Below are 13,829 nucleotides of genomic sequence, written 5' to 3'. Positions count from 1 at the left end.
CCATCTGAGTCTGTGGATCCAGGCAGGCATTACAGGGAAGCCCAGACAGTCACAATCTGCACAGGTGCCCTTTACTGTCAGTGTCCTGCCTTGTATATCACCAACATATTCCTCGGTGCTGTACACTGAAATATCACTGATATCTTCATATCAAAGCCAGTATAAACACCCAGTTTCTCCAGCTCCGTGTACACTTGGCCCAGTTTCATAAACAGACATATACTCTGTTTGGTTGAGTTTCTACATTGCATATGTGTTGTGGATTTGCTATTGCTAAGCAAATGTTTAAAAATTATCAATAGGGAAATGTTGAGCAGTTTCTTCTTGCTCCTAATCAGGTCACTACTTTTTTTCCCAAAAGAACCCGGGGGAAATGAAGTCTGGAGCATTTTTATTTTGCAGTAGTTTTGATACAATTCCTCCATTGTGCAAATGAACCTATATGTACTATTTCTCTGTATTATTTACTAAACTATCATACTAAAGTACATGTTTTCTATATCTAAATCAGATTGCCATAATTTTTAATGTATGATATTAAAATACTTAATGACAATGCTATATATATACCATTTTAGACTTTATGGTGTATGCATGGGATATGACAAATGTCTGATAGATTCGGGCCCCACTTCTGGAACCTTCACCTACTGTACGTCTATGTTACATTCACTTTAGGATAGTGGGCAACCAGGGCTCCTAAGCTGCCCCTCAAGCTAGGGGATCCTACGCTATCCCTAATCTCAGGGATACTCCTGATGGTGGAGAGACCCTAGTCTCCTCCTGGGCTTGTTCTTGACCAGTCCTCATTTGATTGTCCCTCCCCCCACTGAGGGACGGGACAGATATGTGTTGAAACCAGAGATAAAGACAGATGAGAAAATAACAAAACTCTGTTACACAGCACACCCACACAAAAGGTAAAGACAATAAGAGATTCGGGAAGTACAAAATGTCAGGGGTAAACTCCACAAGCATACCAAGCAATAAGCACAACTAATGCACAACTTTTACCAAAGTGTCTGGGACACCACTCCTCACACACTAACATAGAATAAGCTATAGCTGGCATGGGTGGAGGGATTCCACCGGCATAAATAGGAGGAGAGCAGGTGTGATAGGTCTCCCCACAACATGTGATTAAAGGAGCAGGCAGCCTAGCAGAGATTAATGCTTGCTAGCCTCCCTATGAATTAGCAAACAGCAGGTTGACGCCTGAGTTTGCCTGTGTTGACACCAGAGAAACCATTGGGCAGAGTGTCAGAATCTGCAGAGTCCAATGCCGTCATTACAGTTGGCGACATCTGTGCAAAACTCCGCGTAATAGTCTAGAACAAAGATCTGCAACCTTCACCTCATGACCACTGTGAATGCAGAGGTTACAGTGCACAGCTCTCTCCATTCACTCCTATGGAAGCTTCACAAACAGGCAACAGAATTCCATTGAAATGATGGACGTCCATTGATTTTGTTGGACATTTGTGCTTCTTCAGGGCAGAGCTATTCTTGACTTGAAATTTGTCTGTGCTTTTAGAATAGGCTTCCCGATCACTGAATCCTCTTTTAGTAATTAAACATTAAGAGTCAAAGAGACAATCCTTTGAAATATTTAGTCAGTTCTCACAATAGCCATTATACAGTAAAGAGCCTCTACATTGACCTCTGCAGTAAGGCGCTGCGCCGTGTAACCTATCAATGCTTTACTGATGACTATATTATTTTAAATCCTTACATTTATTTTCTTGTAACTAAGGTCCAGTCTGATGGTGAAACATGAATAACTATGAAATAATTCGGATGATCGGAGAAGGAGCATTTGGAAAAGCTTTTCTAGCAAAAGGGAAAAAGGATAAAATTCAATGTGTAATCAAAGAAGTGAATCTCTCCAAGGTGAATGGTATAAAAATGTATATTATTAGTAGGAAGATCTCAGCAATAAATTGTGTAAAAGAAATGTCCTAATTCTCAGGTGTGGAACATATCTTCATCAGCCTCAGAGAGTAAAGCGGGCTTTACACGTTGCGAGATCGCTAGCCGATGCTAGCAATGCCGAGCGCGATTTCACCGGCCCCCGTCGTACGGCCGATATGTGGTGATCGCTGCCGTAGCGAACATTATTGCTACGGCAGCGTCACACTACTTACCTGCCCTGCGACGTCGCTGTGACCGGCGATCCGCCTCCTTTCTAAGGGAGCGGTTCGTTCAGCGTCACAGCGACGTCAGAGCAGCGTCACTGAACCGCCGCCCAATAGAAAAGAGGAGCGGAGATGAGCGGCCAGAACATCCCGCCCACCTCCTTCCTTCCTCCTTTTCTGGTGGACGCAGGTAAGGAGATGTTTGTCGCTCCTGCGGTGTCACACATAGCGATGTATGCTGCCTCAGGAACGACAAACAACATCGTACCTGTCGCTGCAGTGATATTATGGAAATGAGCGACGTGACAACGAGCAACGATTTTTGACGTTTTTGTGATCGTTGATGGTTGCTCATTTGCGTTACACGCTGCGATGTCGGTAACGGCGCCGGATGTGCGTCACTAACGACGTGACCCCGACGATATCTTGTTGCCGATGTCGCAACGTGTAAAGCCTGCTTAAGACTAGATTCACACATCACATATTTGTAGCAAAATGTTGCACCAAAAATTGGCACCAGTTACAGTACAATAGAAGTGAATGTTATTTTGCAATTGGCTATCACTGTCTATGTGTCACACAGTGACTATCCGGGCTCCACCAGGTATAACGGAACTCCCAGCGAGCGCCGCAAAACACAGGGTACACTAGGAGCACGATACAACGGTAGGCCTTAGAGCTAGGGAGAGGGGAGCGGGTTCACCTCCTAACACTCACCTGAGGCTGATCCCTGCACTCCCTAATGTCCCCAGACAGGTTACCCCCCCTGATTATGTGCCTTCACTGGCCCTTAACTTCAACCTAACTTATGCAAACCAGTGAGACACTAGTCTTACTACTGACTTAAGACAACATGAGGTTGGAAAGACAAACGGGAGAAAGACACGACAAATGAGACTCCGGCTGGAACTTTCCGGCTGGAACTTTCCAGCTGCAACTGAAACAACACCACAGCTTCCTCCAGAGACTGGTTCCTTCCAAGTGGACAGCATAAGAATGAGCTATAACCGACATAGCAAGGAATGAGGAGCAGATACTTATAGCAGAAGGGAATGGCTGCAGCTGAGATTACAATTACCTGTTAGATCACTGCAGGATAGAAAGGAGTCTTAACCTATTCAGTACTGGATGGAATTAAATATGCCCCAACTCACAGTAAATGTCAAATGGGAACTAAAGTAGATCTGCGATACACAATGCGCTGTGACCTTCTGATCCCAGAGCGCCCCAAGATCACATCAGGCCATGACCCACTCGTGATACTATGCTACTCATAAACATCCCATTGTGAGGTTACAGGTTGTGCCTACTGGCTGGTCCATGGTGCAGTAAAATGACACTTTCTCACATGCTTCTTTATGCTACATTTGCTATGTTTTGCTGCTGAATCTAAAAGAGTCATTGTACCGCCCTGAGAGGGGCCCGGCCTGCTTCTCCGCTTGCTCGGGCCGAGCCGTTCGAGGTCCGGGCTCGGGTTGTCGGTGGCACGAGCGCCTCCGGACCGGGGGCCATGTCGCTCTGTTAAGGGGAGAGGCAGTGGGGTGGTGGTGGTGGTGACGGGACGAGGCGCGCAGCGGGGAGGGCCGCGCTGTCATCCAACGGGTCGTGACGCCACCCACGGGTTGTGGTGACGGGATGCATCACCGCTGCGGCTGGAGTGAAGGGAGGCTCGTCCGGGATCGGTGTTGCGGCCGCAGCCTAGATGTTAGCCCCTCCGTGGGTAGGGGCGGCGTGTCCCTGGGCCCGGTGGGGGTGGGGGTGTATGTGGTAGGTGTAATTACCTGTGACCCCTGGGGTCCAGGGCGTCACATCATTATATATTAGAAGAATGATGGCAGAACTTGACAATTCCGGTGGCATCGGCTGAAATCTAAAGGTGGTGTCACACACAGCGACGGCGACAACGACGTCGCTGCTACGTTACCATTTTCTGTGACGTAGCAGCGACGTCCTGTCGCTGTGTGTGACATCTAGCAATGAGCTGGCCCCTGCCCTGCTGTGAGGTCGCCGCTCGTTGCTGAATGTCCTGCTTCATTTTTTGCTCGTTGCTCTCCCGCTGTGAAGCACACATCACTGTGTGTGACAGCGAGAGAGCGACGAACTGAAGCGAGCAGGGAGCCAGCTTCTGGCAGCTTGCGGTAAACTGTAACCAAGGTAAACATCAGGTAACCAAGGGAAGCCCTTTCCTTGGTTACCCGATATTTACCTTCGTTACCAGCGTTTGCTTATTAACCCGATGTGTACTCTGGCGTGTAGGGAGCCAGTGCTAAGCGGTGTGCGCTGGTAACCAATGTAAATATCGGGTAACCAAGCCCTTGGTTACTCGATATTTACCTTAGTTACCAAGTGCAGCATCGCTTCCACCCGTCGCTGCTGGCTGGGGGCTGGTCACTGGTCGCTGGTGAGATCTGCCTGTTTGACAGCTCACCAGCGACCATGTAATGACGCAGCAGCGAACCTGATAAGGTCAGGTCGCCCGTCGTGATCGCTGCTGCGTCGCTATGTGTGAACCCAGCATAATGTGTATGGTGTTTCCAACTTTCCATCATCCATCAATCACCGTTTTTTTTTTTTTGGGAACAATAGCATCAGTCCTGTTGGATTTGTACATGGTCTATTAACTGGAGTTTTTTTTAGGGGGAGGGCAATTTCTACCAGATATGTCAGCTTATTCCCCTCTCCCCATTAAAATCGAATGCACTGAAATGAGCGTGCATCCATTTACCCACCTCTTTATTCAGAGCTGAACAGTTTGATTTTACACATGTAAGGACCTGATCAGATATCAAAGTCATACATCAGAATAATGTCAGTTTGAGGCTAAATTCCCTGTCTGAGAACTGACTCTGACATCTGACTCTGTTTGATATCTCATCATGTCCTATAATGGACACTGTATTATTGAATATTTGCAATTTCAAGTCTGATTATGAAAAAATGACTGCATTTTTCTCTTGTCTTCCATAGATGGCCAGGAAGGAGAAAGCGGCTTCCCACAAAGAGGTTACTCTTCTGGCGAAGATGAATCACCCCAATATTGTTAGATTTTTCACATCAATAGAAGGTTTGTTAATAATTTATGAGACAAAGAGGTAAAGGTGAATGACTGAGCAGGAATGTGCGGAGAACCAATACAGAGATACCCCAAAACTACCGTATTTTCTGGCGTATAAGACGACTGGGCGTATAAGATGACCCCCAACGTTTCCAGTTAAAATATAAAGTTTGGGATATATATAATCGAGTATAAGCCGACCCGAGTAATGTGCCCATTGTTTAGTAATGTCCCCTGCAGTAATGTGCCCATTGTTTAGTAATGTCCCCTGCAGTAATGTGCCCATTGTTTAGTAATGTCCCCTGCAGTAATGTGCCCATTGTTTAGTAATGTCCCCTGCAGTAATGTGCCCATTGTTTAGTAATGTGTCCATCCTTGTCTCCCCCTTGTAGTAATGAGCCCATTGTTTTGTAATGGTCCTACTGTTCCCCTTCTTTTCACCTATTATGCCGTTGTTTACACACAATAAAGAGAATTTTGTTTACTTACCGTAAATTCTTTTTCTTATAGTTCCGTCATGGGAGACCCAGACCATGGGTGTATAGCTACTGCCTCCGGAGGACACACAAAGTTACTACACTCAAAACGTGTAGCTCCTCCCTCCTAGCATATACACCCCCTGCTAGCCAGTCCTAGCCAGTTTAGTGCAAAAGCTGAAGGAGGACATCCACCCACAAGTAGAGATAGAGTAAAATCCGGAACAACCGGAGCCTCTGTCTACAACAACAGCCGGTGAAGACACACGGAACAAGAAACTTGCCAACAGGCAATAGGGAGGGTGCTGGGTCTCCCATAACGGAACTATAAGAAAAAGAATTTACGGTAAGTAAACAAAATTCTCTTTTTCTTTATCGTTCCTATGGGAGACCCAGACCATGGGACGTCCAAAAGCAGTCCATGGGTGGGAATAAACAGACAACTGAGAAGCAGGAAAACTCAACTTCACAGATGGGCGACAGACACCTGAAAGATGCGTCTGCCGAAGCCCGCGTCTGCCAAAGCAAGAGCATGCCTTGGATAGAGCTTCGAAAAAGTATGCAGACTAATTCGAGCTGCCGTCTGACAGACCTACTGAGCCGTAGCCTGGTGCCTGAAAGCCGAAAAGGCACCGACAGGTCTGATCAAATGTGCTCTGATCCCCAGCGGGGAAGGCACTTGAGTACACTTGTAGGCCTCGGAAATGGCCGACCTAAGCTAACGAACAAGGGTCGGCTTAGATGCAGAGAGACCGCTATGCTGACTAGCAGTCAGTACTAGAGAGAGGTGCACCGCCTAATAACGGCGGTGCGAGACACCTAGATCCGGGGCGCCCGCACCAGATCCAGGATATGCAACGCTTTCTCAAAGCGATGAACAGGAGCCGGACAAAAGGAAGGCAGGAAAATTGCCCCGGATAAGGTGGAAGCAGTAACCACCTTAGGGAAAAAAGTCCGGAGTCGGACGGAGACCACCTTGTCTTGATGCAAAAGACCAAAAAAGGGGGTGACTCAGAGAGAGTGCAGCCAGAACTCCCTGGCAGGAAATTATAGCCACTAGAAAGACTACTTTCTGTGAAAGATGAAACAAAGAAACCTCCCTAAGAAGCGCAAAGGGGGGTTTCCGGGAACCGGGAGGACCGGATTAAGGTCCCAGGGCTCCATAGACCGCCGGAAAGGCGGAATGATGTGAGACGCGCCCTTAAAGGAGCGCACCGGAGCCAGCCGGACGATACGCCGCTGGCACATACCGACAGAACGGAGACCTGTCCCTTAATGAGGGATAGTCCTAGCTGTAGACCGGACTGTGGAAGGGACAGGAGGGTCGGCAAGGCTAAAAAGGTCCAAGGACACCTTGGAGCTCGAGTCATAGCGGAGATGACTTCAGGAAGGATACCAGAAGTCGCCAAGATCCAGGACTCAATAGCTACGCCGTCAATCTGAGAATCCAGAATTCTGACGGAAAAAACGGACCTTCTGAGAAAAGGTCTGGACAGACCGGAAGATGCCATGGCAATCCAACGGACAGAAGGAGCAGGTCAGGATACGAAGCCTGCCTGGGTCAGTCTGTAAGAGAATGACCCGACGGCCCCCTTCCCTGATCTTGTGCAGGGCTCTGGGCAAGAGGTAGAGACGAAGCTGGGATCAAACATGAACCAGTGTGTCTACCGCAAAACCTGAGGATTGGACAGCTGAAATAATCTGTCCGCAGTTTTGACATCTAGGATGTGGGCTGCGGATACGGTGGACTAGGAGTCCCTTGTCCAGTGAAGAATGTTGAGGCGCCAAGATTGCCAGGCGGCTGTCTGGAAATTGATGTAGGAAAACGCTGTAACGTTATCCGACTGAACTCGAATGTGCCTAGCCGCCAACAGATGGGGAAGGCTTAGAGAGCTAGAATACAGCTCTGATTTCTAGCCCATTGATCTAGAGGGCTGATTCGGACAGAGTCCAAGCGCCCTGCGCTCCGCGGTGGAGATATAATGCTCCCAAGGCGGAAAGACCAGCACCCTGGTGAGAATCACCTGGGACGGGGCCAGGAAGGAGCGTCCCTGAGACAGAGTGGTCGAAACCACCCCTGAAAACGAGCCCCAGGTCAGTGGCAAGCCACCACCCCGTGGAAGGAGGGAGTTCGCGTGTACAGCGGACAACATCCAGTCTCAGAGGGCACAGGAGAAACTGGGCAAGGAATCGCTTCCATTGACGCCACCGTCTGACCAGCACCTGTATTTGGTGTCTGATAGAACGACGTCGACCGCCAGCGGAGGGACTACTGATCGACTAAGAGCGGCTTCACAAGAGCCGACAGTCTCGAATTGCGTCCTTGAGAACCTCTGGTTCGAAGTCAGAGTGGACTTGAACAGAATGACAAGCCACCCGAATAGGTTAGAGTGGCGAGAGTAAGCGAAGTACTCTGCTAAGAGTCTGCACTGGATGAAGGCCTGAGAAGGCCGTCTAGGGCAAACGATCACTGTCAATCCCTAGGGGTGCAGGACCCTAATCACAGCAGCCCCAATGAGAATACTCGAGGGGCCGTGGCCAACCCCAAGGGAAGAGCCACGAATTGGACCACTCTGATGGCAAAACGCAGTCAACGCTGGTGTGAAACTGCGATTGACCGTTGCAGAAAAGCATCTCTGATGCCGAAGGCTGCGAGGGAATCTCCTTGGGTTCTTGATTGATCCGGTGAAAAAAAAAAAAACACACGGAACAAGACCGAGACTCCATGTGAAAACGCCACACCTGACCATGCTTGAAAGCTAAAGATCCATGTCGGAAGGCACCGCCCTCTTCGGGGACTAGAAATAGATTTAAACAAAAATCTCAGAACCGTTCCCAGTCGGGATTCGGTACAATTACTCCATTGGCCTGCAAGAAATGCCACGGCTTATGAGAAGGCGGCGGCCTTGGAGCCGGGAGGAGGTAACAGAAAAAATCTGTTTGGCGGGTGGACAGAACTCCATCCTGTAGCCATGGGAGATATAATCCCGCCCCCACTGAACGGAGACGTGTTAGAACCATACGTCGCCAAGTGGAGAGAGCCTGCCACCGACTAGGAGGAGGTTGGCGTGGCTAGATAGCTGACTAAGTGGCAGCATCTCCTGCGGTCTTCTGAAGACGCAGCTTCAAGCCAATTGGTTCTATGAACCTAGGCCGAGCTAGAGGACGATCAGATGGATGAACGGAAACCACCGAAACCTCAACTGATTCCTGCCCTGGACAGGTTCCCTGGTTTAGGTTTGTGGCAAGGAAGAACACTCCCCGCCAAGAGCTTCCTAAATTTCATCCAGTTGGTTCCGAAGAGACTGGTCCCACGAAAGGGGAGCCTAGCAAGGAACCTCTATAGAGGCATCCGTCTTCAATTTCCGAAGCCACAGGAGCCTGCGGATAGCGAGGAAAGTAGCGAAGACCACCGCCGTGCGGTGTCCAGCATGGCAGACTTGGCAGAGGATGAAAAGACTGAAGTCTGGAAGTTCAGGCGACCGTTTTGGGCATAGAGTCCCTGTGAGGGAATGCATCTCCTCTGAGGAGCCGTCAGCCACCGACATAACGGTCCGGGCTGAGCCACCTGAGGTGAATGAGCCCACTTCTTGACCACTATTGGTGGACAGGGGAAACACAGTCCTCAGAATCACGCTTCATGGGAAGCGACTGTCAGAGTGGACCCTGGGCTGGTCACAGGGGCCTGAAAACTGGAGTGGTTAAGGAACACATGTTGTGTTCACCCAGATAAGGTAACTCCGGCGGATTGAGGTCCAGTACAAAATTAATGTACCGTGGGATCCTTATAGAGGTGCCGTCAGCCACTGATACCACTATCCGGGCTGAAAGTCTAGACACCGGAGTGGCCACCCTTGGCAAATTAGTACACTCCTTGACCACCTTTGATGGGAGGGGGAGTCAGGCAGCAGCACCCCGCTCTGGGATCTGCAGCACAGGCTGCGGGCTTGGACGCCTGAAAACTGGAGTGGTTAAGGAACACACTCCTCGTCTTGTTAAAGGTATACTGATGCCTTTCTGCCAGCGGGGAATACTCCCCTGATACAGGCGGATGGAGGTCCAATACAAGTATAATGGACGCAATCCAATCATTCGCATCCGCGTCACCTACGGACGGATCAAAGTACCTAAAGTAGCGTCCGAGCCCCTGGTAGAGACATCTTCCTCGTCCAGTGAGTCAGCTCGTAATCAGAGCTGCGGGACGGGGAGGATAGGGGACCCTGCGTCTCCCAGTCAGGAGGACGGGGTCTGTGAGGTTTGCTGAGCGAGCAGAAAACGCCCTGAGAAGGGGGCTGCATGCTCAGCAGATGCCGGGACAGGCCGACCCCTGGAAAAAGATTCCTCCAGGGGTCAGCCACCGAAACCGGAGCGGCTGGAGGGACCATGAATGAGCCTCCAAGCAGAGGGGCCACAGTGGGGATGAGCTCGGTACAGCCTGAGACTACCAGCAGTGGATACTAAAAACCGCCTGCAGCCTCGCTCTGTGAGACATGCTGCAGAGGTGGGGGGCTATGTCTAGAATGTCTAGAATACCCGAGACAGGGGTCAGCCTGGGGAGACTCCAGGCAGAGGCACCACATAAGGACCATTACAGTGTGGGTCCGTGCCGGTTCAGGCAATATGAGTTTACATGCAGAACATGTAGTATACAGCCTTGGAGCTTTGCTCCTAGTGAGACATGCTGCTGAGGAGGTTCTATAATAAAGAATTAACTCCCTCAGAATGCACTGATCGTGTATAAAAGTGCACAACCAGAGGTTGTGACTTATCAGGCCGCTATTGTGAGTGCCCCCCCAGGTTCCAAGCCTGGACCCCCAGCCATATATCCACTCCCTCTGCACTGCAGAGCAGCCAGCGCCGATCAGCGTACTAAGAACGCTGAGAAAATGGCGCCAGAGTGAGGGGGGGGTGGGGGTTAACCTAGGAGCGGGAATCGGAGGGCTAAGGCATGTACAGGGGAGGGAATCATGTCCTAAAACGGAGTGTCGTCCCCTGTGCAGAGCGGCCGGCGGGCGGCGCTGCAGTGTCCCCCTGCATGACTAACATGCAGGGGAACAAAACGAAACTAGGCCGCGGCTGAAGCCGGGGCCTAGAGTTATACATGCGGCCGAAAATCAGGCATCATCGGCGCGGTACTCAGTAAAAACTGAGAAACCGGCCGGAAAAACTGTAAAAAACAGCATTATCAACATAAATCACTGTCCCCTCAATAAAAGCTCCACATTGTAGAAGGACCCTTGAATAACGTCTCTATACTTAGCTTTGAGACGCAGGGTCCAATCCCTGGTGGGGTGGGGGTCCAGTGCTCCGTCCAGCAGGGTCCTGCCAAAGGGCTGCGGATGGAGGCCGGTCTCCTGCAAGGCAGTGAGAACCGTGTTGGCTCTAACTTCAAGCCAGAGCCCATAAGGGATGGTGAAGGAGCGCGGCATGAAGGGATTTCTGCCCTGAAGTCAACCTTAACAGCACTGCCGCCAGGGGAGTGTGAAGGGACATGCCGGGGGTCCAGTGGACCCGCTTTTCTTCCAAATCTTTAGAAAAAATGAAAAATCCAAAAAAGGATGCATGTGTGTGTGTGATCCTCCTGACACAAAGCATGAAACTGGCTAGGACTGGCTAGCAGGGGGTGTATATGCTAGGAGGGAGGAGCTACACGTTTTGAGTGTAGTAACTTTGTGTGTCCTCCGGAGGCAGTAGCTATACACCCATGGTCTGGGTCTCCCATAGGAACGATAAAGAAAAACATTATTCTCACTTCTCCTACAGTCCAGTGTGACCTCAGCTGCTTCTTGTGGACCTCAAGGCACAGAGACCTCTCCGTGATAGCGTCCGATGCACGAGGCTGCTGTCTTCCGTCATGGCTTTACTAACTGCCGTAAAGCATTGAACTGCAGTAAATCGCTGACAGTGGCGGCGCAATGTATGGGATGCGATCATGGAGGAGTGCTTCTTGCAGACTGCAAGAAGCACTCCTCCATGATCGCGTCCTGTACACAAGGCCGCCGCTGCTGTCAGCGCTTTACTGCAGTTGAATGCTTTACGGTACCGCAAAGCTTTCAACTTCAGTAAGACAATGACGGTGGCGGCCCCATGTACAGGACGCTATCACGGAGTGGACTATGTGCCTGCAGTCTGCCAGAAGAAGCTAAAGGCACAGTGGGAATGGAGTAGCGGTGAGAATAATGTTTATTGTGTGTAAGAAGGGGATCGGTTGGAGTGCATTAGTAAAGAATAGGCTCATGCAGCACCGTGCACCACCGTATAAGACGACACCCAGCGTATAAGACGAGCCCCGACTTTTGAGAAGATTTTCAGGGGTTAAAAAGTTGTCTTATACGCCGGAAAATACGGTAGTTTATTTGGCTACTCTATAGCCTAAGCCCCTCCTCCGCCCTCTCCCTAAAAATAATTTTAATGAGGATCTGTCATTTGTTACAAAAAAAAATAAATAGCTTGTAAAAATCCCCAAGTTACCCTGATTCTGCTGTTTTTTTTCGAGTTTGCACTGCATCACTAAATTGCAGAGATAATCACATTTGTCACTTTTATAGCGCAGAATGTGAAATCTCTGCTTGCAGAACAACTGGGTGTTTCTTCAAAGTCTTATCGGGGGGCGTCCACGTTGGACCTCCCAGACAATGCCAATCACAGCTTGGCAGTAAGCAGAGATATCACATACTGCACTCCAACAAATGTAAATATTTCTGCAATTCAGTGATGCTGGATGGAAAAAAAGGAAAAAATTAATTATTAATTAATTAATTAATTAATTAATGACCTGTAGCTCCCAGCTCCATTGACTTTAATGTAAGCAGGTTTTTTGGAGAGTAATTGTAACGAGCAGTGTTAAATTTCCCCCTCAAAACATAGTGTATGACGTTCCCTGAGTCAAGTGAGATGTCTGTGCAAAATATTGTAATTGTAAATGCGACGGTGCGGATTCCTTTAGCAGACATACACACACATACACACACATACATACACTCGGCCTTATATATTAGATATATACCGTGTTTTTCCAAACATAAGATACTGTCTTATACTTTTTTTGCCCCCCCCCAAAAAAGCACTAGGGCTTATTTTTGAAGGAGGTTTTATTTTTGGAAAAACATGGTTGGGGGTAAATTAACCCCCCAAAAAAGCAGACACCCCAGTTCCCAGGAGACTCATACTTATCAGACCCGGATGTCTGTGTGGGTCCGAGGTCCTTCCTGTGATCTTTGGTGGGTGCTGCACGCCGTGCTCCCCTGCTTACACATTACATCCAGCGTTACAGAATACTTCTGGCTGCTGGGAATGATGGGAGGAAGTCACATGTGTCCGCAGGTCCTGTAAGCTAGCATTGCGGCAGGTCCTTGCGCTCCACTGCACAGCCTTTCAGAATTATGCCGGAAAAAAGAAATCGGTGCGCTGGATGTGGTCAGTGTGTGTGTGATGCAATGTGTGTGTGATCTGATGTTTGTGTGTGAGATTGGATGTGTGCGGGGGTGTGATCACTGCAGGTCCTCTGCCCTTCCGTCTGTGGAGTGTGATTGTGGGGTGTCCACTGTTTACAATGAAGTGTCCTGCAGTACCTTTTTAACTTTTTTAGCTGCACAGACACTTCATTACTGAACCACGACTAGGGCTTATTTTTGGGGTCGGGCTTATATTTAATCTTTACACAGAAAATGCTGAAAATCCCTGCTAGGGCTTATATTTTGGGGAGGGCGGGCTTATTTTTGGAAAGACATGGGGTATATATATATATATATATATATATATATACATATATACATACTGTATATATAAAATATTATTATTTTCATTTTTTTTTGTTTTCTGACTTTGTTCATGTGCATATATGGTAACTTTCACAGTTCTCTAGTGCAATGTAGAGCAGAAATCTGTATATATGTTCATTAACGTATAATTATAATTTCAGAGAATAATAATCTGTACATTGTGATGGAATATTGCGATGGTGGAGACCTCATGAAGAGGATTAGCATGCAGAGGGGCGTTCTGCTTAATGAAGACCAGGTACACAATCAGTATCAAGAGTGTAGATCAAATATTTAGCAGACATTAATGAACTTGCATGTAGTCAATTGATTTCCAAGGTTCAGCATGTAAGCGCCTCGTTACATTAAGAAATCAGTGTAGCTCGCTTACTGATATACAAGC

General features: G+C 48.7%; 1 protein-coding gene across 4 annotated transcripts in view; it reads left to right on the top strand.

Moving 5' to 3' along the window:
* Positions 1-13,829, top strand: part of LOC142292146 (serine/threonine-protein kinase Nek5-like) — a 138,201-nt gene that overhangs the window by 36,921 nt on the left and 87,451 nt on the right. For all 4 annotated transcript variants that reach the window (XM_075337300.1, XM_075337302.1, XM_075337299.1 and 1 more), the window contains exons 2-4: positions 1,754-1,890; positions 5,103-5,199; positions 13,588-13,685. In XM_075337300.1, the coding sequence (XP_075193415.1) occupies positions 1,774-1,890; positions 5,103-5,199; positions 13,588-13,685 (312 nt within the window). In that variant the 5' untranslated portion in view covers positions 1,754-1,773. The remainder of the gene's footprint in view (positions 1-1,753; positions 1,891-5,102; positions 5,200-13,587; positions 13,686-13,829) is intronic.

Source organism: Anomaloglossus baeobatrachus, chromosome 2 (genome assembly GCF_048569485.1).
Source record: "Anomaloglossus baeobatrachus isolate aAnoBae1 chromosome 2, aAnoBae1.hap1, whole genome shotgun sequence".
Taxonomy (NCBI): Eukaryota; Metazoa; Chordata; class Amphibia; order Anura; family Aromobatidae; genus Anomaloglossus; species Anomaloglossus baeobatrachus.
This window is presented reverse-complemented; position numbering and strand designations above follow the sequence as displayed.